Genomic DNA, 27,507 nt, shown 5'->3' with positions numbered 1-27,507 from the left:
CTGTCGACGATACAAGTCTGTGCGTTTGCAACGGACTGAAAGCTGGACAAAACTTGTTTCTGACATGAGCAGGATATCATAAAGAGAAACCTTTCCATAAGGTAGTTCAGCGGCCCCTCAACGATCGATACAATTGACTTTCTTCACTTCTCTCAATAGACGAGAAAAGCTTTCGTCCTATCATATGGCGTTCACATACAGCTACACTGACATTCGAATTTCACCGTCCGTGAACTCCATCGATCGATTTTCAAAATTTATCGAAACTAACGACGATATCATAGAAATATTCTCGATTGTTTAGCGGTAACTTCCAACGTTCTGAGGCGGTAATTACACAAAACATCGACCCTGACTTAAATTTGTTTGATTATTAACAGTGTAAAAATGTCGGCAGCTGCTTTCCCATTTTTAAATACCTCTTACGCTCTGAGTAAGAATGCAACGCTTACGTGAACGTTAGATAAATTCTAAAGAAAGACCATTCACTGAGATTGGAAAACCAATTCGTCCAATTTACACAGACACAGTCGATTTCAATTCTCATGCAAATTTTAAAATTTCAATGGACGGTATGATTGAATTTTCTTTGAAAAAGTCGTTGAAATCCCAAAAAAGTGATGTTACCATTTTTTGATGAATCAAAATTTGAAAGATTATGTTTATGGTTGTGTAAGGACAGTACGTTCAATGTATCGGTTTTCATGTAGCTTAGGACGAGAGCTTCAGGGTAGCGATAGATGAGTAGAAATGGTACGAATGGACGCACAGAAATAATTGGATACTTTTTACCCATGAATAATTTGAAAATCATTTTTTGTCATTGAGAAAGCCGAATCCCGCTGTTCTGTATGTAGAATAACGGCGATTGATGATAGAGTAAGAATTAGTGCCAGGCAATTAGTCAACAGTAAAACTTCTCTCAGTCATATGCCCGATGCCAACGTCGACAGTGATATTAAATGTCGGTTTGACTCACAGGCTGCATTGTAGTTAATAAGGCTAGAGCAGATGCTGCCTGCAGCTGTCTTACTGGATTGTATGGAAATAAAAAGAACCAGCCTTCTCTACAGACAAGAACAACTTGAATGTTCCACACTGATTATAAATGATTAGGCCAGGCATGTCCAGTTAGTACAAGCCAAAACTATATAGACTTATACTAGTTTACTATCTTTGATTATAATCAAATGAGATGTACGGATAAATCAGTAACAGAGTGCTGTGTTTGAATTGAAATCTGAAAATTTCTTATATAGGACTACTTCTTTTATATCTCTCAAAGCGTATTTGTACAGGGAGTGTGATGAAAATGGACAATGGCTCATCCCGGCGTCAAATCGGTCCGCCACAGATGTCATGGAATGTGAAATGGAATACAATGCCAAACGTAGCGATGAAGACATGAAGGTATGATCGCTTTCTACATTCACACAAACTACACTCATGGTACCTCCAGACACTATCATTGGGTCAGCTTGACTATCTGCCCGTTCGAATAGTAGCCACGGCACGATCAGCAAGGCTCGAAGTTTGATCTCATTCGCTCACCGTGTATGCCTGAGTGAGCGTATCATAACCAACCCCAAGGAGAGTCGATTGTGTTCTTTGCTTAATGAACACGATAAGCTCTTGATCGTAATTTCGTGGAATCCTTGTCAGTCAATCAATAGATCAATCGCACACTGGCATACGCAAATTATTCAAATAACGTACGACGACAACAAATAGTTATGGGATAGAGACTAAAAACAGGCTGCCTAGCAACTATTTATCGAGTTTACCTAAATAATCAAACATACAATAAATTACAGTAACAAGTAGGTCCTCAAGGCGCATTGCAGATGATCATGGAGCAATGTTATAGACATGTGATAAATCCAAGGGGAAAAACGAAATTTACAACCAATCAACAAAGGAATGAACTTACACAATGTAGTCCGTGCATGATGAGTAAACATTTTGCGTCTGACATGTAAGCTTATAATCTTGTTTAAATATATCTTTTGAAGTAAAACATTGCACTTTCGAAAATTGTACCCAACGATAGCGTTCTAAATAAAAATACATGTCCGGCCTGACCTACTCACGAACCCGAGAGGGCGGAGATTAATACTGGATACCATCATACTTTGTTGTTTGTTTGTTCGTTCGTTTGAATTGCTTTTCATCGCCCTTTCTTGACTTCCTATTGCAGGACTATCTTATCACAATCCGAGTTATTTACAAGGTTGGCTACGCGATATCATTAGTAGCGTTGACCATCGCCATGGCAATATTTCTATACTTCAAGTAAGTAATAATCGTTTATATAACCGCGATCGATCACTGCGAAAGAGCAAACGACGTTTGCGTCTCTCTAACTGTCTCTGCTGTCTGTCTCAGTCTGTTTTCTGCCTAATATATATATATATATATATAATATATATATATATATGTGTGTGTGTGTGTGTGTGTGTGTGTGTGTGTGTGTGTGTGTATACATATAATGTAGGTATATGTGTTTACATATTATACACATGTATGTATATGTGTTTACATATACACATATGTATAATATATATATATATATATATATATATATATATATATATATATATATATATATATATCGAATCATAATACTCAAGCTTCAGGCATTCAAGCGCTTATTATTATGCTTTAAACTCTTTTATGTTCACATTTATGTTTTATTTTGCTTGATACCTATTATTATGGTTAATAGGATGCGTTTCGATATGTCGAACCTGTTTTCGTGGCGGCATTTTGAGGCAACTTCAGAACGTCTGTTAACATGTTTACTTTTTCAACATCTATTATAAATAGTTTCTATCAAACAAAGATTGTATATATTTGTAGTTACAACGGAATAGCTGCTTGTTCTTGATCGATATGATCGATGAGATTCGCCTTGCGTGTTGTAAACTAATGTCAGTGAAACCGAGATACCGGTTCTCATTATCGTAAGCACTTGTAACTTTGGTTTCATTGATAACGCCATTTGATTGGTAGGCCCAGGTATTTCTCGAGGCACTAGGGTTGTATAACCCTTAATGGTTAGATATATATATTCATGAGAGTATGCATATTTTACGCAAAAGTTTATTACTACAAAAGTGAAAGATCACCAATAAAAATGAAAATCTTCAAATCAGTTTTCTATTAAATTCTTTTCCCCTTAACTAATTCATTTTACATTTAATGTGGCTACGCATTTACTACTAAAACGAGTCGGCGATTTATCCATCGCATGATCACATAAAAATGCATCAGATTATCACATCACATCATCATGCCAGTTATGCCGAATGCCATCCATATTTACGAGCTTTTCTTACAAAGATTTAGCTATTCTCTAACAGTATTGGAAGTTGCCCACTGACGATTCCGCTTATCGTTGTACTCACAGTATGCTATATCACAGAGTAATATCAGACAGAGTGGCAACAGCTATTGGTTAAGGCGTGAAGCGGTTACGTAAGCAATCCATGTTTGCCTCGCCTCACGAAGCTCTTGGCTCTCTTTTCCGAAGAGTGCCGACCATGCACCCTTCGGTAATTTTCGGATTTTTACCAATTGTTAAGGCGAAAGTATGTTCGACAAAGCTTGTGTTGTAGTTGTCGTGTGGTGCTGATCGGAATTGATGTGCTGGCGAAAACGGGAGTGTTTTGAGCTTCAGGAAAGTGGGTTTTACCGTTTTAAAAATTCCTCTCATATTTTCATGAATATATATATGAGTGTGTTTGAACCAAATTTGAAAGTCTTTTATCGATACTGTCTGGTTTTACTCAATGGTTTACGGTCAGTCACACCGTCTTTTACACGTGCGCCAAGAAAGGACATGTTTATGAAACTGCTGGCGTGTTATGTTTTGATTGGCGTGAGGCAGTGTTTCTGGCCTGAGAGCTCACAAAGTAACTATGGTTGCTACGCGACTGGCAGTACGATGCCATCTCGTCGTATGTTTCGCATAATCTCGTGTAATTATCAACCACAAACCAAGCCTCCAAAAAGTTTAACACCTCTGAAGCTCATTTTAATATGAAAAGCCAATAGTTTACCGAGACGACCATGGAACAAAAGGCATGCAAGTGTTGCCACTCTGTCTATGATATTACTCTGTGGCTATATCCAGGTGTGCTTGCCCTGAACGTATTCGACGCTGTGTTCCCTCTTTGTTGTAGTGTCCGTCCATCTTGTAGAAGGCCCACTAGAGGGAGTTGATAAACAGACATCGTCGTTATCACTTGTCTTGACTTTGTCTACCTTTTATTGCCCACTGATGTGATTTTATACACCCAAACTAATTGATATCATCGATGAAGTGTGTCTGTTGTTACTGGAGACACGATTTTAGTCATGGAAGTTAGTCTCGAAGTGTGGAGAGCGAGAATGGGAATGCACGACCTGACGACCTGCGTCATATAAGACGGCCAATTTGAATCCTGGATCATTGGCAATGGTGTGTGCGTTCTGCTGCGGTTACGTTTTTTTGAGTATGTTGTTGATGTCCGGTGACGTCGAAAGCAACCCGGGCCCAAACCCAAAAACTACACCATCTGAAAGAAGACTAACCAGGCAAACTACTTTAACAGAAACATATGCAGCAGCTGAAAGTAAAAAAAATGGAACTTGTTGACATTATGCGAGAACTGCGCAGTTTGAGATCTTATTTGAATCGGAAAATGGATAGATTGTCTTAAGATTGACGATCTTGTTAATGACGTTCTGTGATTTCAACAAGACGCAAGAACGAAAACTGCACGTCTATCCGAAGAGAACCAACACTTGAAAGATCAATTAACTTCACTGACAAACGAACTTGATGCCACGCAAGGACGAATGAAAAGAGATAACCTTGCTTTTAAAGGTTTGGACCAAGAAAACGAGGTGTGGAGCCAGACTGAAGAAAAAGTAAAACATTTGTCACGGATAAATTCGGCATTGATGGGGATAGTCTAGAACTTAAACGTGTCCATAGACTCACAAATGTTCCCGTCCGCAACCGATAGTTGTAAACTTCTCAAGATTCCAACAACGGCAATAGTCTAGTCAATCTACAACATTTTGGCACCCAACCAACCACAAATTGCAACAGAATTTAATTCATTTTTCTTCGGAATGCATTATAGAGAGGTACCCAGATCATCATACTAAAAGTTTACTTGATTCTACCTCGGGAAAATATGTCCAATTTGCATAAATCAAATATGGCTGCGAGCAGCCCGACAAAATAACATTATTGGCTATATATCACATGGTACACAAGCTATTTCAGTGATTTTAAAGTCTTACATTACTTATTTGGCAAAGGGAATTATTTTAGAGGTATAATGTTTTATATTGGCACCTTGATAATTTGCATAATTCCAATATGGCTGCCAACATTCCTACAAATTAACATTTTTGCCTGTACATCACGTAATAAACAAGCTATTTCGGTGATGGCATGCACAAACGATTTTGGCGTTACAATATTTACATAGGAACTTTGCCAACATTCCTACAAAATAACAATTTCGCCTGTATATTACGTAATAAACAAGCTAGTACAGTGATTTTTAAAGTCAACGTATATTTCTTTGGCATGGAAAAACGATTTGGAGGTGCAATCTTTAACAGAGGCGCTTTGACATCACATAATATGATTTTAAGTCAGGGTACATTTCTTTGGCATGGACAAACGATTTTGGGGTTACAATGTGTAACATATGCACTTTAATAATTTGCAGAATCCAATATGACGGCCAAAATTCATTCCTACAAATGAAATTTTCAGTCATACACCACGTATTAACACAAGCGATTTCAGTGATTTTTAAGTAATATTTCTTGTGCACGATGGAACACTTTTGGAGGTTCAATGTTTTACTAAAGAACTATGATAACATGCATAAATCAAGCATAGCTGCCAAATAAATGCTCCATTGCTTAATGGTTTCTAATATGAATAAGGGTCTGGTATATTTCTAGTACTGGGAATCTATCAAAAAGAAACTGTGAAGTCCTTGGACATTTTTTTTTTTAAAATGCCATAAGCTTATTTATGATAATGATCTATTTAACACTGGAAGTTTATTTTAGTGGGATTGTGGAACCTGAATGTGCCCATAATTAGATATGCACAGAGTTTATGAAGCACAGGGTGTGGCACCATAAGGTCTACAATCCTACCAAATAAGAAGGGTATAGCCCTTGTGGCTACCGATTTATAGGCACATAAATATATTTGAGGTCAAAGGTTATCAAGGTTATGTAACATTTTGTCAACAAAAATTTGCTCCCATAGTTATCCCTGCGTAGCAAAAAGTCAGACCTCTAGCCCAGAATTAGATATGTACATAATTAATGAGGTAAAGTATGTGCTTGTCAGGCGACATTTTTTCAAAACATTTTACTCCGATACCTGTCCCTGTGTACCAAAATATCAGAACTCTAGCTCTATTTGGAAGCCATGAATTAGATATGTGCATAAATAATGAGGTGCAGGACGATGCCAGAATCAAAGGTCAGGGGCATCCCCAAAACTTTGGTGTGCTATTTGGTCCCCTACCTGTCATTGCTCTATAGACACTAGCCATCTCGGACTCTTATGTAGACTTGAATAAGGTAGGGCCAAAGCATAGCTGTAGAGATATAGAGCAGGTCAAGGGTCATAGAAAATTCTAACAAATTATACTTTAAAAATCTTCTTCTCACAATCTACATGGCATACAACCTTGAAATTTGTCATGTGGCTACCTGGCAATGTAGTCTACCAAGCTCCTGCACAGAATTTCAATTTCTATGCAAGTGAGGTGATTTTAAATTTTGAAATCAACAATGGCCGACAGGTCATGTAACCCATTGTTATGAACATGTCATCAAAAAGTTACTGGTGTTGCATTTTATCTGTGTACCAAATTGTAAGCAATTTGTTGCAACTATATTCTAATATTTGCTGAAAAACAAAAGTAGGTCAAAGGTCAGTCAAGGTCATCAAAAATTTTGGGGGGGGAAATCTTGATCCCATACTTACCACTATTCAACAGGAACAAAGCCTGTAGCCTCCTATAGTTGCTGAGATATATTGATTTTGCATAATTAATAAGGTATGCAAAAATGTCTATGGCCTAAAAGATCTTCTAAAAAACGGCAAGGTCAATGGCTTTGAAGTTTAGTATATAGCATCTAGGTAGTATGGCCTATAACGTATGCTTAAAGATTTTTGATTGGTCAAGTTTTATGCAAGTTAGATTTGATTATAGGATGGCAGACAGGTCACATAACCCATCGAAATTTCAAAGGTCAGCTGCACTAAAACTCAAAAGGCCTAATAAGCCCTGCAAATTTGGAAGGGCTGCGCAGAACGGTTTCGGAGATCTACCTCGGCAACACAATGACGGAAGAAGAAGAGAAAGTTGAACCCTAGTAAATACAATAGGGGACCAGCCCGAATAGGGTTTGGGCCCCTAATAAAACTGTTTGTTTAAGTCTCATCATATAGCGAAGTGTCATTTTTCCAGATATACTTGTTAGTTTTGTGTAAAAGTTAAATTCTTTTGGGATGATTAGGTGTTTGAAATAATTTTAAGCCTTTATTTGGCACGCAGTTTTAAAATGTTTGTGTAGTGATAAGGTTGTTACGAATCTGACATTGTTTGCAACGGTGCTGTTTTAATTTGTGTGTATAGTGGCATTTTTTATAGTGTTTGTCATTTCCTTCTTTCTTTGATTTTATTAGCTGTGTTGAGTTTATTATATTTTTTGCTTTATGTGATGCCTTCCTGCCTATCATTTAGGGGAATCTACTAAGGATACACTCGTCCACAATGTGTGATTCTGTCTTAATACTAAACATTTTTACATGTCTTTTTATGCAAATTATCATATTTTCTATATTAAACATTATATCTCCAAAATGATTCCCCGTGTCAAATAAGTAATGTTAGACTTTAAAATCACTGTATTGCTTGTTTAACATGTGATATATGGCCAATAATGTTATTTTGTTAGACAGCTGGCACGCCATATTTGATTTAGGCAAATTGGACATATTTCCCAAGGTAGATTCGAGTAAACTTTTAGTTTGTTGTTCTGGGTTCCCTTATAAAATGCATTGTGAAGAAAAAATTCCGATAAAATTTGCAGTGGGTCTAACCCTATTTTGACTGGACTACAACAGCTGTTCGAGACGGCAAAGAAATTGTGAAAGGCACATAGTTCAGAATAGCTGAAGAGTGTACTCGTCGAGTCCGCGATGTTTGACGGAAATTAGGACAACACCTTGAAGCTTCTCTCCTTCCTATCGTTCGACAAATTGAAGATTGACGGACAGTCTACGTGTATGACAGCTTTCGGGATGGTGTTCGTCCTTTATCGCGACCTCTGCAAGTCTACTGAACTGCGAATTGTTAATGACAGACTTTATAAAGATATGGGAAGTGACAATTTTACATTTGTAAGTGACTCAGGATGTAGTGTTATTGAATTGTGTAGTGTAATTTTCCAAACACTTGTCAATTTTATATTGATAGCAGAGTCGAATCTGATCACCAACCTCTTGTTTTTGATATTGTAACTGACTTTCACCGCAATGATTCTCCTAGTGCTGTAACTTATGATTCAAGTTCTACTGCAGTGCGCCAAATCAGCATATTTATTTTGGCAGAAGAACAAAGGGAGACATTCTTGATGTTTTTTGAGTCTCTTAAAGCCAATATTCAAGTTGATCAATTATACTTGTTTGTACTTGTTAACAACAAAAATATAGATTGTAAGAAATTTAAGCGTACTGTTAAAGCCCCAATAGCTGCGAATGTGTAATAACCGATCTCAAAATATCTCCAGTTTTCCAATAGTTTTCTTTGAATAAAACCCATTAAAGACTGAAAAAGTGTATAACACCGTCGTAGGTGTCAAAAGTGGCTTGTAAATTCAATCGCTTTAACATCATTTTAGATTTCCCGCCATTTTCAAAAACTAATCATTCGACAGAAATAATAAAGATTACAATAACAAAATGTTGGCCATCGTGTGTCGTGCATTCAAGTAAATGACACCATGCTTATTTCTTTCATGATCACGATGTGTATGTGTAGGAAATACTGCGTTTTTGGTACTTTTCCCGTGGGGCGCCATTTTATGAGTGCGACACCCGTTTATTATTTAACCTGTTAAAATGCGTAGGCATGGTCCAAATCAGTGAGCAGTGATACTTTTATACATGTCCTTCAGTTAGCACAGTTACACGAACCAACTTTTGTTTGAAAATAAAATCATACAAATAATGCATTAAATTCGCAACTTTGAGGCTTTAACGCTAGGCTTAATGCCTATAGGAATAATAGATCTATGTAACATATACTTCAAAACAATGTAAGAAATATTATCTATTAGGTAGTTCATTAACTATGAGAAAGATTGTTTTCGTCGTAAGAACCTTGTGAACACTTGCATACAATCAAGCTCAAAAGAAATTTTGGTCCCTTGTGAAAGGGAAATCAACATCTCCTTCTGAAGACATTCATATTGATGATTGGTTTGATTTTTTTGCTGAGTTGTGAAACACCCCACGTACGGAAAACGAGGAATTCAAGACTTGTTATGAGACTATCAAAGATTTTGTTAACAATGCAGAAAATTGCGATGACAGTATGCATGTATGATCTTGACAGTTTAAATGCACCTATAGTAATTGATGAAATTGATTTGTATATTAACAAACTGAAACTTGGCAAAGCACGTGGTATCGATGGTATAAAGCTGACATTTTCAAAGTATGTCCGCACATAGTTAAAGAATTGATGTGTAGACGCAGTATTGGATTCTGGGAGTTTCCCAGCTGCTTGGGCAACAGGTGTCATTGCTCCAATACATAAGAAAGGTGCCAACAGTAATGTCGATAACTTTAGAGACATTACATTGCTTCCTGTAATGGGTAAAATATTCTGCAGCATTCTTGATTGTAGACTCCATCCCCAATCCCAATGTCGGTGAACAGGCTGGATTTCGTAAATCCTATTGTATCGCTGATATCATTTTCATACCTTATACCATTGTTTGTAGCTATTTAGCATATCAAAAGGGAAGGGTGTACATTGCTTTTATTGATTTCAAAAAGGTTTTAGACCGCATTGACCATTACTGTCTTTCTTTTAATCAATTACTTAAATGTGGAGTCAGAAGTAAAGTTTACAATGCAATTTTCTCAATGTATCAGAATGTCAAGGCCTGTGTTCGAACGTCGAAAGGTATTACCAACCTCTTTGAATGTACTTTTGGAGTGTAACAAATTTCTGTATTGTCACCTCTTTTATTTAGCATTTTTGTAAATGACCTCGGTGAAACATTGAATTATACTAACCAATTTTCCGGTATTCAATTAGGGATTATAAAAAAATTATGCTATTTGCAGATTGCCTTAGTCTTGTTAGCTCTTCAAAGATAGGCCTACAGTGTTTTCTAAACTGATTATATGATTATTGCTGTAAGTGGAAACTTTCAGTAAATGTAGATAAAACCAAAATAATTGTATTCAGGAGGGATGGTGACTTGAGAAAATACGAAAAATGGAAATATAATGGCAACCAAGTATAAGTCATCTCATTCTATGGCTATCTTGGTGTAGTTTTCTTTTGGACTGGTCAATGAAAAGGTTTCATGCCAAAAGCAGATGTGAACTGAATGTGCTCACGTGTTTTACAACAGGTTCATTAATAGTAGTACGCTTCACAGAACAATCAGATATCTGTTATATCATTATATGTAGCAGGTTTCATCAACTTTCGCACAGTACTCTCAGAGTAAAATCACTAATCACAAAACTTAATTTAATATGCAAATGAGCTGTTTATTAAACTGAAACTGCTCAATGCTTCATAAAACAATTAGATCTCTTTCAGATCAACTTATGTAGCACGTTTCATAAAATTTAATGCTGTAATTTTGGAGTAATATCACTAATTACAAAGTTCATTAAATATGCAAATGAACCCTTAATTAACTTGACGCTGCTCATTGTTTCATAGCACAATTAGATATTTATCAGATCAATATCTGTAGCAGGTTTCACCAAATTTGGTGCCGTAATTTTAGAGTTATATACCTAATTACAAAGTTCATTAAATATGCAAATGAACCCTTAATTAATTTCACACTACTAAATACTTTACACCACAGTTAGATATCTGTCGGATCAGTATCTGGAGCAGATTTCATCAAATTTTGTGTATTTATTTCAGAATTATATGACTAATTACAAAACTTCATAAGATATGCAAATGAGCTATTATTTAATTTGACACTGCCCAATGCTTCGCAGTACAATTAGATATATATCAGATCAATATCTGTAGCAGGTTTCATCGAATTGGGTGCCGTAATTTTAGAGTTATATACCTAATTACAAAAATCATTAAATTTGCAAATGAACCCTTAATTAACTTAACACTACTAAATGCTTTACACCACAGTCAGATATCTGTCAGGTCAGTATCTGCAGCAGATTCATCAATTTGGTGAAGTTATTTTGGATATATGACTAATTGCTTTAACTTTAAAAAAACTTCTTAAAATATGCAAATGAGCTATTTATTAATTTGACACTGCCAAATGCTTCTAAGTACAATTAGATATAATCATATCAACATTTGTTGCATGTATCATCAAATTTGGTGCAGGAATTTCAGAGTTATTTCACTAATTACAAAAGTTCATTAAATATACAAATGAGTAGATAATTGACATGACACTCACAGTATCGTCATAATGTTCTGAGATTGTCATCTTTGAAAAGTTTCATGAAATGTTGTGCAGCATTTCTTGACATATGTCGACACTGTCATTTCTGTCTCCATAGGGAAACCATTATATGAAAAACAAATGATATTGCATAACTTCATTAATATGCAAGCCACATTGACCAAAATGTAATCAAATTCTTGCAAGTCGCATATGATACATGTCTACCAAATCTGATTTGAATCTGTTGAGGCGTTTTTGAGTTATTGGTAAACAGACAGACCGACACAGACAGACAGACATCGCTATGACATTAGCTCACGTGTGTTAACACGTGAGCTAAAAAGCACTCGTTGAACAGGCTAATAGAGCACTTTATAGTCTTACAATCTGTTTACACAGATTTGGAACATTACTAATCGATATTGCATTGAAAATCTTTGAGGCTAAATTTTTTGCCAATTTTACTGCGTGGTTCAGAAATTTGGGGTTTCCATCCTGCCGAAGATATTGAAAAAACTCACAACAAGATGATGCGCTTTACTTTAAAGTTGTACAACTACAATACTTTAGTAACTGCCATGAGAGGTGAACTTAGTAGAGTTACTTTAAGACTTAATATTTATAGTAGAATAATCAAATACTGGTTACGAATAGTGCATGTGGATAAGAAAAGAATTGTTTATAAATGCTATGAATTTCAGGTCAACAACATCGATGTTACACGTTACAAATTTTGGCTGAAAAATGTTCGTTTTTTGTTGCGGAGCTTTGGTTTTGGTGACGTGTGGGAACACCAAGGTGTGGGGAATGAAGGTGTATTTTTACGAATTTATACAAAGATGCATCGATATAGATAGATGGAAGATTTGCACCACCCTGATGGTAACTTAGAAACCTACTCAACTTTCAAAAAAGCACTTCGAATCGAACCGTATTTGCACCTGATCGAGAAACCTGTGTTTACATTAGCACTGTGTAGATTTAGAATCTCTCCTCACTGTCTGAAATTAGAAACAGGTCGATAGAATAATATTCCACGAATGGATAGGTTGTGCGACCTATGCATCTTGAAGGAGGTTGCAGATGATTCCATTTCTTTTTAGTTTGTCCGAAGTACTCCGATTTGAGAACCGGATATATTCCTCACTACTACTTCAACCTTCCTGTCTTGTTCAAGTTTAAACACTTCTTTCATCAGAGAAAGCAGACACACTCCGAAAACTTAGCAGATACATATTCTGAGCAGAACAAGTCGTAGACACGAATTTTTTGATAATTTGTAATATAATTTTGTATGATGTACTTTCTTATTTTTTCGACAGACTTGTATGTTTGCTTATTCTGTTATGTAATAGCGAGGGGTATTTGTAATATACATACCTTTGTAAATTTTGGCCAGTGTCCAGTAGTACTAAATAAACGAACTATCTACATCCAGATGTGCTTGCCCTGAACGTATTCGATGTTGTCTTGCATCAACCCCAATCCCTAAAAAATCAAGGTCCCTTTTTATTGATTTTTTGTCTAAAGGTCCCTTTTTGTTGATTTTTTTTTGTCCGTCTATCTTCTAGAAAGCTATGGTGTCCGAGGAATATCATTCATATGAATCTATTTATGTCGTTCATGCTTCGCGCCATCATCGTCTTCGTCAGAGATAGTATCCAAGATCAGACTATGGCGGCGGCTGCGAAATCGATGAACAACATCAACATAGACGATATAATAATGTCCGGTAATTTTACTGCCTCCGGCTACAGCGTGCAGGACGTGGTGAGTAAACCTTCAGACAGTCTTTTCGGATTCCCCTCTGTCTATGGTTAAACACACATTTATAAGACCTTGCAGACACATTGAAAGTGCAGGCCTACATTTACATGCACGATAGACCATTTAGGTAGAATCACAGAGTAACATAGACAGAGTCGCAACACTTGCATGCCTTTTGTTCCATGGTCGTCTCGGTAGACTATTGGCTTTTCATATTAAAATGAGCTTCAAAGGTGTTAAACTTTTTGGAGGCTTTGTTTGTGGTTGATAATTACACGAGATTATGCGAAAATACGACGAGATGGCATCGTACTGCCAGTCGCGTAGCAACCATAGTTACTTTGTGAGCTCTCAGGCCAGAAACACTGCTTCACGCCAATCAAAACATAACACGCCAGCAGTTTCATAAACATGTCCTTTCTTGACGCACGTGTAAAAGACGGTATGACTGACCGTAAACCATTGAGTAAAACCAGACAGTATCGATAAAAGACTTTCAAATTTGGTTCAAACACACTCATTATATATTCATAAAAATATGAGAGGAATTTTTAAAACGGTAGAACCCACTTTCCTGAAGCTCAAAACACTCCCGTTTTTGCCAGCACGTCAATTCCGCTCAGCACCACACAACAACAACACAAACTTTGTCAAACATACTTTCGCTTAACAATTGGTGAAAATCCGAAAATTACCGAAGGGTGCATGGTCGGCACTCTTCGGAAAAGAGAGCCAAGAGCTTCGTGAGGCGAGGCAAACATGGATTGCTTACGTAACCGCTTCACGCCTTAAACAATAGCTGTTGCCACTCTGTCTATGATGTTACTCTGTGGTAGAATGCGCCTCGGGTACAGATATTCGGGCTCTCAAAATTGTTCAATACTTTCCTGGTCCAATAATTTTCTGGCTCGTTGGGGCTCGTTTCTAAACGCATGGAGTAAGAAACATTCTACCGTCGTGGTTTTTTTAAAACTCGAAAATGTTATTTTTCATAGAGTTAACATAGGGAAGGCGACCATTTTGAATTTCAAAGATCGATAAATGTTAGGTAATTTGTTTCTCTGGTATCAAACTTTGCACAGTGACCCCTGGTTTTATTTTTATTTGGTAAGAGAATGTTTAAAGTTTCATATCGGAAAGTTTGAGCAAAGGTAAGTCTTTCGCTCTCGAGGCGCATACTACCTTAACGCGTAACTTGCCTGGTTGGGTGGAACGGCGCGTTCTTTGTCTTCGTTTTCCACGTGGCAATGCTTGTAAACCAAACGCATGTAGGCTACCATAGGACCTGGCTGTTTGTTACCTCTATCGGTGGACTCGATATATGTCGGCCGGATAACGGCAAATTAATTTTAACATATCCTAGGCTACTGTTTATTTCTGAGCGACTCATATAGCCATGTGATTCACAAGTACGATGTGAAACAATAGCGAACATAGTATTGCATACTACTTAAGGTAAAGGGCGACGAATTCGGACGCGCACACGCTTTAGAACGTTTCTGCGCAGATTTAACTCCAGCCTGCCGCAAATGGGTTATTTTGCAGCGCATGTATTTAACATCACCTGTCATGTTGAAATTGCGCTTTTACCGAATTTTTTGACCCAGTCTCTTAGAAATACATGTGACCTTTAACCTTGTCATATTTTGACCCCCTAGGAAGCTGGATTTTATTCAATATGAGCGCAAAATTAACATTTCTCTCCCATTTACTTGGCGCATATTACCCATTCACCTGGAGATATTGTAAAAAGTAGCGTGGTGACACCCTTTTATTAAAAGTGTAAACTAAATGATATTATGTCAGGATTTTATTCGCCAAGTTTGGTCAAATGACACCATTCAAAGCGACAGGAAGAAAGTTCGAAAATTATGTAGTGATATAATTTCGATATCGTCATTTTGTAATCGATACTTATGTTAAAATTTCTTTACAAACATCATGAAAAACAATACATTCGATAGATATTGATCTTAATCCTTGGTATTTATTAAAATTAACTCATTTGCTTAGCGTTTTATAATTGCTTTCTTTAGTTTAAGTGAATTATATCATTTTTATTTATTTCTAACGACGCCATTTTAACGTCCCGTTTCCATGGAAACGAGCGTGGTGACCCCATTTTTTATTCATTTTGCACTTGCACAACTTCAAAGAATATTTGTGCAAAGTTTCAAGAAAATGACACCACAACTTAATTTTGACGTAATTCGTAGTACTTCACCTTAAAACCAATGATCACAGCTGAAAACCATTAATCAAATCTATCGTTTGCGGTGTGCATAATATCGATATTGGGTAATTTTTCAGATTGGAACCAAACATTTCGCCATTTAGTTACCCTACCTATAGAGAGGGATTTTCTACATTAAGATTTTGTCACTCACGTCTGTCGTTTGCAATCTACAGTGGGTTTCATTTCGGTGCCACAACTCTATGCGTGAGATGAGAAAAGACATCTTCTAACGTCGATCAGTCGTAATTGTTACTGGAAACAGCTACAGTGAGAATCTAGTGCAATCAACTATTCAGCTATCGGTCCAGCTGGAGTTGCCTCATATTGGTTTACTGTAACTTTACCAATGAGTTGGTGACTTTGAAATGTGTCACTGTGATACCAAAGCTCATCGTTTACATTGTACATACGACGTGTCTGTCTCACATACAGAGTTGTGGCACCGAATTGAAACCCACTGTACATTAATAGCAACTGAAATCAGTCAGGAAAACATAGTCAATTTTTGGCTACCAAACAATATTGATTTCACTCTACCGGTACTGTGATAACCAGGACAACATGTTATAAACGACTTTATACCGGACCGGCAGTCAAAAAATACAAGGTTCTTTTTCGGTAGCGATTTATTTCGCGCGTATCCTTGTCAACGATAAAATCGAAATATGCTCTGTATGCACGATGGAAGTCTCTTTGAAAAGAAGTGCTACAATTATTATCATATCGATACCGTGCTAAATCAATTCTATTGTAGTTCATGAACAGTATTTCAATAAAAAATTCATTTTTTTGTGTGCGAGTTCATAATTATGACGAGGCAAATATGCTGCCCTTGCTAAGCTGTGAAGACCGTAGGCGATGCTTTATTTTTCCACAGTCACACGTCACTATGGGCCGCGTATGTAGGCACAGAGCGGGATTACAACCAACAAGTGACATGATTTAGTCAGGAGTCCACAGATTTTGCCGACCAATGCCAATATAAGTTTGACCTAGTAGGAATACACAGTGTCAACGCGTATTCAATAAACAGTCTAATTCAGATACATGTCTTACGACAGTTGATTACCCCAGTCAATTGCATTAGAATTACATCAAGCCACACAAGGTCGGCGAACCCACGTCAACATTAAAATAGAATCAACAGAAAATATTATTTTGACGGCATAGCAGTCCCTTGGGTGACGGAACTGCGTCTGCTACCCAAAACCAAATTTATGACGGGGACATGCCGTTTTATAAATAGTAGTTATAGCAATTACTAAGTACGACATTGGTGATTTTATAAATTTGGTAATTACGCTATCGTGTTAAACGGGTTAGATAATATGATTATTAGTTGCTGATGACGTGAATGGAAGCTGTCAATTTTACCAATACCATTTTTCTTTTCCTTTATATAGATTAGTTACACCTCATGGGCTACACATCAGTATGTTTCGACATACCCTCCTTTTTCATTTTTAATTTTTTGTGGTGGTCGTAAGAAGAGTCAGAGTATACTTCAAATTAAATACTAAAGTCGGATTTAATTATGAAATACATGCTGATGACATTGCCACCTGTACAATGTTCAGTTATTCAGAGTGTTTTAAATTAATTTTAACACTTGTCGGAAATCCCGTTATGGCCAGGATATCGATACTGTTCGCGAACATATCATTATGGGCGCTTTTGTCGAAGTGTGTAAAATAGTAACAAACTTACTAATAGAATGAAATGAGTCTTTCTGCTCTTCTTGATTACAATTAGTAGTATTTGGTATCACTGTCGACCCTGCTTTTTTCTTCCTTTCCGACTCACCTGAAGCCAAATGAACCGACAAGGATTTAAATACATCACAAATTCGCATCACATCTATTTGAGCATGATTAGGACGCCTAACGGCATCTAATTTACTCAGGAAAGAGTTTCCTTGTCAACATCGATGGAGAGCCCGATGACGCAAATGCGGCAGAGCAATTTGTCTAATAGCTGGGTGTTCTATGCAGTACCGTTTCACGTTTTATGATTTTGTCCTTTAAAATCCCCGTCACTTCATATTACAACATCATGAAAAGTTTCATTCCTACCTCCTTATCTCGGCCGTCGCAAACAAAATCGATATCATCAATGTAACCATGCGCCCACTTGCTCTATTTTTTTCCGCAGACTGCCGGCTGTAAAATTGTCCACACGTTTTCGCAGTATTTCACGGCGTGTAATTATTTCTGGTTGCTGGTTGAGGGCGTCTATCTCCACAGCCTCATCACAGTTGCAGTGTTTTCCGAGAAGGCGGGCATTAAATGGTATATTGCACTCGGATGGGGTATGTATGGATCGAAACACAAAAGCTCATATTATAGTTGCTGCTAGCTTCCTGAATGACGGTCATCTTTTTAAAGCACTATTTTGCTATCCAGCCAAGTAGGATGCACTGTCATTTCCTTCGGTTCTAAGTTGAGAAAACAAACCATAAAAAATTAATAGACGTCCTTCTGATCCGAAAAGGTCGACATCTGCCTTGAACGACATATGTTTCGATTTTATGTTTCATTACTATTATGCACTAAACCACACAATAGCATACGAAAACTAAACGAGTGCTGCATTGTCTACTTTTTGCATAAACTCAGCATGAACAATCGTCAAACTGAAGCATTCACCCCGTTTCTCATTGGTCTCTCCTATGCCAGGCTTCCCTATGCTATTCATTATACCTTGGGTCATAGTGCAGGCGACTGTCAACGACGAGGGGTAAGTATATACGTCCGTCCGTCCGTCAACCCACCTACTGACCAACACACACACATACATAAAACAAACAGTACATTTGTCAAAATATGATAAATACATTTGTGAAGAAAAGAAATCGTTAAAACTTTTATGTTTTCAAACGTCTACATGTACTATAAGGCTAAAACCAATACAAATTATTGTAATGCTAAGATAGCGTTTAAACATTGTCAGGATTGTTCAAACCGTCCGATCTAACCACAAATATTTTGTTGCCCTTTTTTAGGTGTTGGGATGCCGTGTATTTATCTCCGTATTTCTGGATCATAAGCGCACCTGTCATGCTTTCAATTGTAGTAAGTATTTCTTGATTTTCAATTAAAGTGTCCTCATTTGAGTGAAATATATCCACTGGTCGTGTTTTTCTCACTGACTGCTTTTTAGTTTCCGTATTGGTATATTACTCGGTGGATATCTTTCTCTTTTATTTGTCTGTCATCTTAGTTCATATTTAACCTCAATATCGTATTCGTAATGGTTTTTGCTATCGGTCTACAAGTTCGACTTATTCCTTCGGCCTAAAACATTTGGTATTTCTCTTGATTTTGGGTCGAGTCTTAGCAAATAGAATGCCTTTCGCATCTAAAGCTAAGTAAGATGTTCAAATTTTGCCAGAGTAATTGAAAATTTAAGACTGTTTGTCCAAGCACTAGTTTAACTCTATCAGCTTTCTTGAAAAGTAGAGCTCCAAATACGTAAAATCTGCCGTTGTCTTCTGTCTTCGGTGTCGTCAATTTGTATCAGCATTCCCAATTCTGACATGTCTGATATTTGTTTTACAAAAAGAAAACCAAATTTTATATGTAAGTGCTGTATTTGCTCTGTTTAGATCTGTAGCCTCCTTGGCTTTTAGATGATAATGATGATGATGATGATGAATCTAGCACTTTCGTATTTCTCTGTTTTGTTTGTTGCTATTTTTGTGCTTTTATATATTTTACGGCCAAAAACCCTCGTCCGATTTGTTTGATATGTGTTTAGTGGGTTGGATTATAGCATTTATCACCAATATTTTTTATAAAATATATATTTCATATTTCTTGGTTTTTCATGAATTTTTGGCAAGACAATATTGAGTTTTCCTTACCTTGGCCTATTGTTTTGGTTCTTATTTTCCTGGTCACCATGGATGACTTTTATTCAACGTGTATCAGACTTTGAGATTAAATGATAAATTATAAGTAATATCCTACCGAGGAAATAGACTTGCCCAAGTCACATATTGTTATTTTATGTGAAAAATCGATACAATCTGTAGGATATGCTCATGGATCAATTTACCAATTGTTATGTGAAAAATCGGTGAAATCTGTAACGGTGATTTGCGAAGCTTGTTTGTATTTTACGTCAACGCGGGGAATGGAACGTCATACATTTAATTAACCCGAATTTCACCTGTTTTTTGATCATCGATTAACGATGCATCGTACGGATGAGATGATTAACGTTTCTCTCCCCTCTAGTCAGTTTCACATTCGCCACATTCCTTTCAATCTTGTACCTTCATGTCACTCAGTACACAACCTGTACCACTTCATGATCATAAGACAAAATGGTGAGACGAAAACTCATGTTTTAATTTCATTTTCTTCGTATAACCATTAACACTCACATAACACATTCCCTGCTGTCATTCCTTAAAATAACGAACCTCTCTTTTTTCTGGTAACTGTCGATCAAATATGTAGGTAACCCTATTTTTCCATGCTTATGATAAATCTGTTGTGATGCATTTATTTAATTTCCATAAGCGTATTAAGTAACATGCTATGTGGCAACCTGCTGCAGCGTCACGAATTAAAATGACAATCTCATTAAAAAAGAGAATGTGAAATTCATTTCTATACTTCTCACAAGGAATTGACCTAGACGATGAGAAATTGAGACAATATCACTTCTTCAATCACCAGTCAGACACAAAGAATTGATCAACTTTCCCAGAAAAACTCGTGACAAATTCGTGACGCAACGGCTCGGACGGTTAACGTCACCACCTTACCAAGTATATTTCAATGACATCTCCAAGTCCATTTCTGTCGTTAATTTCAATTAAACTCTCATGCATCTTTAGAAGTTATTGTACAGTGGTATCTCAACTAACAAATCGATTGTAATGTTTGATTATATTCATGGTGTATTGTTTCAAGGGTTATTCCATTTCAAATACGTGCTGCATGTACATTTTAATCAAAAGTTAATTTGATCACCTCTTTCCTCTTCGTATGAAATCACACTGGTATGTTTTACTTACCGTTATTATTCTCTTCTCTGTTTCTCTTTTAGGTAAATTTTTTACTATTCTTGAACACTGTGCGCGTCTTGGCGACTAAGCTAAGAGCCACCAACGCGGCGGAAGCTAAAAAGTTAAGGTACAGGTACATCCCTTTTTAAAAATCAAATCAAGCACCTTTAAAGCAATTGACTACTTACTTCCCGCTACGTTGTAAGTAAAGGAAAGAGTGTTCTTTTTTAATCTGGTATGTGTAACCATAATGCCCGGCTGGCGCTCGTCCGCACCGTATGCACGTACAGGCACTCACGCACGCGTACACGTTCAGTGGACGCAAGTACGCATGCACGCATGGCCATTCGGCAGTCGCGCACTTGATATATGCTGGGTCGTTTGCATATGCACCGAGACATTCTTTTATGTGCTACGTTTCCTGATTGGGTATATCGGGATTGCTTGGAAATGAAGGGCTTCCATGAAAAGTAACGTGCCAAAGATGTACTTCGTCTCGGCGAAAAAGCAGGACTGGGATTTACAAATTTAATAGCTTTAGAATAGCCTGTATAACGTTACCTTTTCCTATTGACTTCACATCAACCAATCATTTGAGCAAAATAGCAGGCATACTTTCAGTCTGCATAAGACAAAAAAAAACAACAACAACAACGAAATATTCATATTGAACTTTTATCCCGCCCCGGTCTCGTACGATGCACGGACTTTCCAAGTACGGTGGCAGAGCTATTTGAAAATGTCGTCATTTGGTAAACATGTGCTAGTTGGATCATTGCTATCCTCATTTATTCCGCTTCTACTCTTAGGTATACTAATGCAGGGTTGCTAGTATGGGGAACTTCATTTTCTGTCAAGGGTACGTGGCAAAGCGCCACCTAGTGACCGTTATGTAAAAACTTTCGTGACACAACTTTTATTGTTGCGTGTTCTGATGCATGTGATATTTTCATTTTTGATGGTACAGTGCATTCAATGGCATCTGCTGTCGTCTCTATGGCTTGTTAAGGGCATAGTTTTGCACACCCTTTTCTTTTTTCTTCCATCCATTTGTCTTCCCTTTCCAAATGGAAAGCAAGAAAAAGTCTATAAAATGCTAAGCGCAACCCTTGGAGATGGGAGTCAACTAGGACATTAGTGTTATTCCGATGGGTTAACTTGCACTATCAGTGTTCATGCGCCACTTCTGATCTCGTTCGCGTCATGTCACAGGCGCTGTGACCTGTCGGTCGATCATCACCACCTAAGTCAATTGAAAAATTAGAGCGCAGTGTATTATCTTGACAAAACAATAAAATTTAAAACCCTCAAGAGAAAATTACTACTAGTAAACTTAAAAAAAAAACTCGAGTACGCATAATCGTTGAACCTGAAGTCTTTCTTTTAATTTTGTGTACGCCTTGGAGTGAAAGACTTAAAGTTTTGCTCAAAATTTCCTCAGTGAAACTTTCAACTATGATTCTCTTATCAAATCAAGAATGAAAGTCATGGGTCATCATGCAAAGTTTGTTACTAGGGAAACGAATAACTTATCGGTATTACCTATATTTGGAATTTAAAATGACCGCCATCCCTGTGTCAACGCTATGGATGAAAACATATTTTTAGATTTTCGAAAAGCTAAGGCAGTGAAAATTGTTCCTAGACGAATAGCTTTAAAATGAGCCCCATCAGGACAGTATTGAAAAAATTGAAAGTCCGAATATCTGTCCCCGAGGCGCATTCTACCTTAACCAGCACCGTCCATGTACTATCCGCAGACTATTTTTTCGCAGACGAATTACAAATCAACCAATCCCTTCACACCTTACATCAATTCTATAAATCAGACAAAAACTAAAAACTTACAAAATAATACAAACACAGCAAGAACTAACAGGTCGAGGTAAAATGGCGGTAGCAATAGTGGTAACTTTTGTTGAAATGTTCCCAAGCTACTTTGAAATAACTGCTTATTGTGCCAGTCAAGACCTAATCTGTAGGATTATGCGAATTGCATTATAAATTAGTAAATGGGCATAGCTCGTCCTCACAAAATTGAGTACATGTACTATTTTAGTGAGAAAAGTCTAGCTCGATTGTTAGCCGCGCGAGAATACTGAAAGTTTACAGTGTGAACTACACCGCAACCCCAACAAACTCGTGACAATTCTGACGGATATCCGTCACGGTGTCTGAGCAGACTATAACTTTCCCGCCTTCCTCCTACAGGAAATTAGCCAAGTCGACGATGGTGCTTATACCGTTGTTTGGAGTGTACTACATGGTCACGCTGGGTATACCGCCGCAAGGAAGCACGGGGGCTGAAAAATTTCGACTGGCTTGGGATTTAATCTTGGCATCTTTTCAGGTATGTCGGGTAACGATTTCACCTTTTTCTTTCGTATTCGAGTTTTTACTCCAAAATCCACTCTTTTCTCACCCTTCTCTCTTTAACACCATCATTGTCTTCAACTCATAAGCAACGCATGTGTGTCTGCCGTTTTTCCATCCATGAGAATAACGACGGTTGTGACCAAAATTGCGTGTCTTTCTTAACTGTCACCTATCATCGGAAGTTAATCTTTTGACCTTTGACCTTGTTATAGGAACAATGGTTTACATGATATCCGTTTCTCGACAGGGATTGGTGGTTGTTCTTTTCTACTGCTTCATGAACGGAGAAGTGAGAGCTGAAATTTCCAAATGGCTGAACTTGTGAACTTTTTTGTAGTCAGATTTTTGAGGGTTTTGGGTAATTTTTTGTCTTGTGTTGTCTTGGGCCGTTTTTTTCTTCGTACTTCGAATGCATCATATGCTCAGTGCTAGGTGTTTATCAAGCATTTCGCAAGAATAACATTTTTGTCATGCACGCCTTTTTATTTTTTTATTTTTTCTTCTGTCTTCTCGTCTTCTTTTTCGGAAAGCATTAATCGACCTCATGGGTCATTGTCACCGCTATGAATGCCGCATTTTTGTGCTGTCTTGAAAAGATTAACTGTAACATATTTCTTTCTCATATCCTGTTTGACAAATTTCGTTTCTCTTCAGGGTCTCGTGGTGACCATATTGTATTGCTTCATGAATGGCGAGGTCAGAGCGGAAATTTCCAAACGATGGCATGTCAGGCAGCTAACACGTGATATCAATGCGAGCAGAACGTGCCGTAATGGACATTCTACGACTTTTACCAACTTAACCCGGAAGGATTCTGCTGTTGTGAAGGATTCAACTGAAGGGTCACCGTCGTCCAACAGGAAGAATAGCAAAAGTGAATATATCCTCATGATGGGTAACGGAAATGTGAACAAAAATAATCTGTCGAAAGAGGCTGAAGCGAACCTGAAAATCCAGCGAAAGGACAGCAACTCAAACGACAATGCCCCCATACTGCAAGGGGCCGAGGATGACCCGGTAATAAACGAAGAGGACAATGTAGAATTAATCAAAGACTTTGAGCCAATCAGAGAACTGACGGAATCCCCACGGGTTAGGGGGAAAGATGTGTCTCGGATAGAAAGCGAAATACAGTCGAGTCCGAAAAAATCTCCCAGTCTCAAGAAACAGTACAACGATGCAGGAGCGGAGGCAGAATTTTTGAAACCACTTACCAGTGAACAGTCATTGGAGGACGCAGACCCAAGCCCAACCAAAATATCTATCGAAACTGTGGTGTAAAGCGCGGGTTTTGTCTAAGGTTGTGGACCCTCAATGAATGACGCAGCTGTGATATTTCTTGTTGAAGTATAATCGGATGCATTCGGAAAGATACTAATAGTCGGATTTCGCTGGTCAGCGAGGTGAATCTGCCATGGAATCAATCTGCCATAACTGAGTAGTGTCTGTCGAATTTGAAAGTTTGCCAGCTCCAGGTCTGACCGGAAATTCGATGTCTAACTTAGACTCTAGCGGCAGGTGCCGAGGAAAAAGTCGGTGATAGCTGGCAAACTCGTACTGAACGGAAAAATGTTGTATATAAGTTTGCTCAAACAGTTTCCATGTGATATAGTCCCGTCAGAACAACGAAGACCGCTTTATCATCGTTACAACATCGCCGTGCTTGTACAACAATATGTCTATATAACATCATCTACAGGTGTATAGTATCCAGAAAAAGACATTTAGAAACCTGTGCGCAAAGATCAGGTTTCAGACACAGTATTTATCATATGTAATCAATGTATAAAGTTTGTATTTTCTTTTATAATCGCATTTGAATGTTTCGTGGTCATATTTTCAAAGAACTCACTATCACCGTGACGATACTTGTCGAAAATTCCATATTGTACGGAAGCAGCGCCTCTCTATTGAATTTGCTGATGATTTCCAAATTGTATTATTATGGCAATATGTCATAAGGCTAATTTCGGGTTAATGCTTCTAAGGCCCAGTGCTGAACTGTTAACGTTACACAGTGGTATAGTGCCACCAATATTCAATTTGTCGTTGCCCTTTGTTAGCGCCCCCATCGTCTAGTTTTTGATATACTGTATGTCGTACCACCGGTGGACGCAAAATAAAATGTCCGAAAGATTATATACACCTCCATTTCGACACTGAACTCCATCAACGGTGAGTTTAGAGAAGTTTTCTAATGACCTATAAATATGTTAGCGTCACTTTTCGACATTACCCGACTCTCTTGATCCACGTTTTACAAAGGTACATCATGATAAGCTTTTTTCGAGAGAATGCCAAAATCTTGTCAATCTAATACGCTGTTTATATATATATATATATATATATATATATATATATATATATATATATATATATATATATATATATATATATATATATATATAAACAAAACATTAGTAAATATTAAAAGATAGAAAACATTGTATTATTCGAAAAACCAAAAATAGTACGTGATTTTCTGAAGTACTTGTCGCTGGTCTAACAGTGTTTTATATTTTAGAATAAAACTTGTCTGAAATATAACATAGAAAGTCGCTGATTGACTCCTTTTTTCGTTAAACCACCGATACCACATGAGGTGGCGGAAGTTGGGAATTAGTTTTGCTGCCGAAAGTCACAAAGTGCAAAAGACCAATAATATAATAGACTACGCTTTTGCGGCATCGTTATTCTGTTACGATATAGAAACGAAATCGAGAAATCACTCTTGACCCATGAACGATACCACGATATCCAAGCTGACGTAGAAATATCCCCTTTCAATTTTTCGCTTGCAAGTTTGGCAGTGCCAGGCGTATGTCACAACCCTTTAGACTCATGAGATAATTTACGTACATTGATGTCTGTCTGTTTGTAATATGTGATCGTACCGTGCCTATTGTAGCTTCGTTCACAATTAAGTACACGCAACCTCAGTCTCAGAGCCTTAGAAGTTCATTTCCAGTATTACTATGTTCGAAGAATTCCAACAAGAGGGAAACCAAAAACTGTTAAAATCAATTCTCTCCCGATGCTGGTAACACTTTTTAATCTGTACATCGACTTTAGATATTTTGAAGTGAGACCGTCTGCGAATCTCAAGAACGAATATATATATAGAATATAACTTTTGTCAAATTATGGTTTGTGTTGCCAAAAATAAAAAATGTTATTATATCAAGGTGTATCATCGACTTCCTCGTCACACCTTGGCCTTGCAGGTTATGTTGTGCCTCTCATGGTCCGAAAATTCATCACATATAGTGAAAAAGACATCCATATCATGCCTTTCAGAATTTGCTACCTCCAAGGTACCCTGACAACATCTCGGTTTCCTGATTTTTACTTTTTTTTTCTGAATTAAAATCGCGGTTTAGCAACTTCTGATCACAGAGAAATCTGTCACTAGCTAGATTGTGTTTTTTGTAACTCAAACTTAAAAAAAGATCGGAATTAACACGATTGGAACTAATTTGGGATAATTGGATGATGAAGTAATGTCTATTTGCTCTGCAAATGTAAGATCATCTGCTTTTCTTTTTAAGGTACACACTTGTTTTGATGAGTAATTTGTAACATTCAGCTATAGGGCATCTAACATTTTTGAGAAATTTGAAAAATATGAAAATCAAATTATCCCAAATTAGTTCCAATCGAGTTAATTGTCTTTGCATGCTATTTGTTCAAACTCAGGTAGGGCTAATTTGCCATGAAATGGAATGTTATTACCCAACGTTTTCTGTCCTCTGAGACACAGCGACACGTAAAGTACATGTATCTGAAGTGAGAATTACAAAATGAACGATTCATTACATCCTCCATTGTTTCACAGGTCGTTCAACCAGCTAGCGAGGCGTGCTGTTTTGATCGCACGGGTAGACTGGATGGCCCCAGTCGTTTGGCTTTTCTCGAGTCTGTGAGATTTTTGAAAACATGCAAGAGGTTCTTTTTGGAAATAAATCCAGCCAAGGATGGCAAAAAAATAAAATAAATGAAAAAGAATCAAGCAGACATGAAGTAAAAAAAAAAATAATGCTCCCCGACATGCCTGTCCCTACCGCTAGCGGCGCACCTTACTTCCACTTTACGTCACGTTGAAACTGCGTCAGCGAAGCGAACGAGGTCTGGAAGGCGATACTGCCAAAACACTTGCAGCTGATGTCTCCGGTGCCTTTTGAGGCATTCACTGTGACAACTATGACGTCATCAATTTTGCATATATGTAATCCCACATTAACAAATAGGACTGGAGCGTTGGAGTTTTAATTTTTCTTTTAATATTTCAAAATTTGAATGAATGAATGAATGAACTTTTGATTTTAGCTAGTACACAAAGTAGAGCTCTGCTATCTAGTGTGTGTGGTGTGTCTTTAATTAGTTAGTC

The 27,507-nt window shown here is 37.3% G+C and overlaps 1 protein-coding gene across 7 annotated transcripts in view; it reads left to right on the top strand.

The window, feature by feature from the left end:
- Nucleotides 1-25,675, top strand: part of LOC139140464 (parathyroid hormone/parathyroid hormone-related peptide receptor-like) — a 163,725-nt gene extending 138,050 nt beyond the window's left edge. For 5 of the 7 annotated variants that reach the window (XM_070709753.1, XM_070709758.1, XM_070709752.1 and 2 more), the window contains 9 exons: nucleotides 1,286-1,410; nucleotides 2,198-2,292; nucleotides 13,296-13,494; nucleotides 17,879-18,035; nucleotides 18,403-18,463; nucleotides 18,729-18,798; nucleotides 20,786-20,877; nucleotides 22,956-23,094; nucleotides 23,775-25,675. In XM_070709753.1, coding sequence (XP_070565854.1) covers nucleotides 1,286-1,410; nucleotides 2,198-2,292; nucleotides 13,296-13,494; nucleotides 17,879-18,035; nucleotides 18,403-18,463; nucleotides 18,729-18,798; nucleotides 20,786-20,877; nucleotides 22,956-23,094; nucleotides 23,775-24,401 — 1,565 coding nt within the window. In that variant the 3' untranslated portion in view covers nucleotides 24,402-25,675. Of the gene's footprint in view, nucleotides 1-1,285; nucleotides 1,411-2,197; nucleotides 2,293-13,295; nucleotides 13,495-17,878; nucleotides 18,036-18,402; nucleotides 18,464-18,728; nucleotides 18,799-20,785; nucleotides 20,878-22,955; nucleotides 23,095-23,367; nucleotides 23,479-23,774 lie in introns of all 7 variants that reach the window. The other 2 variants (XM_070709759.1, XM_070709755.1) reach the window with 2 other exon arrangements.
- The last annotated feature ends 1,832 nt before the right edge of the window (nucleotides 25,676-27,507 follow it).

The sequence above is a fragment of the Ptychodera flava genome, chromosome 9, assembly GCF_041260155.1.
Source record: "Ptychodera flava strain L36383 chromosome 9, AS_Pfla_20210202, whole genome shotgun sequence".
Lineage (NCBI taxonomy): Eukaryota > Metazoa > Hemichordata > Enteropneusta > Ptychoderidae > Ptychodera > Ptychodera flava.
The sequence above is the reverse complement of the archived record's forward strand: the minus strand, read 5'-3'. Positions and strand labels throughout refer to the sequence as shown.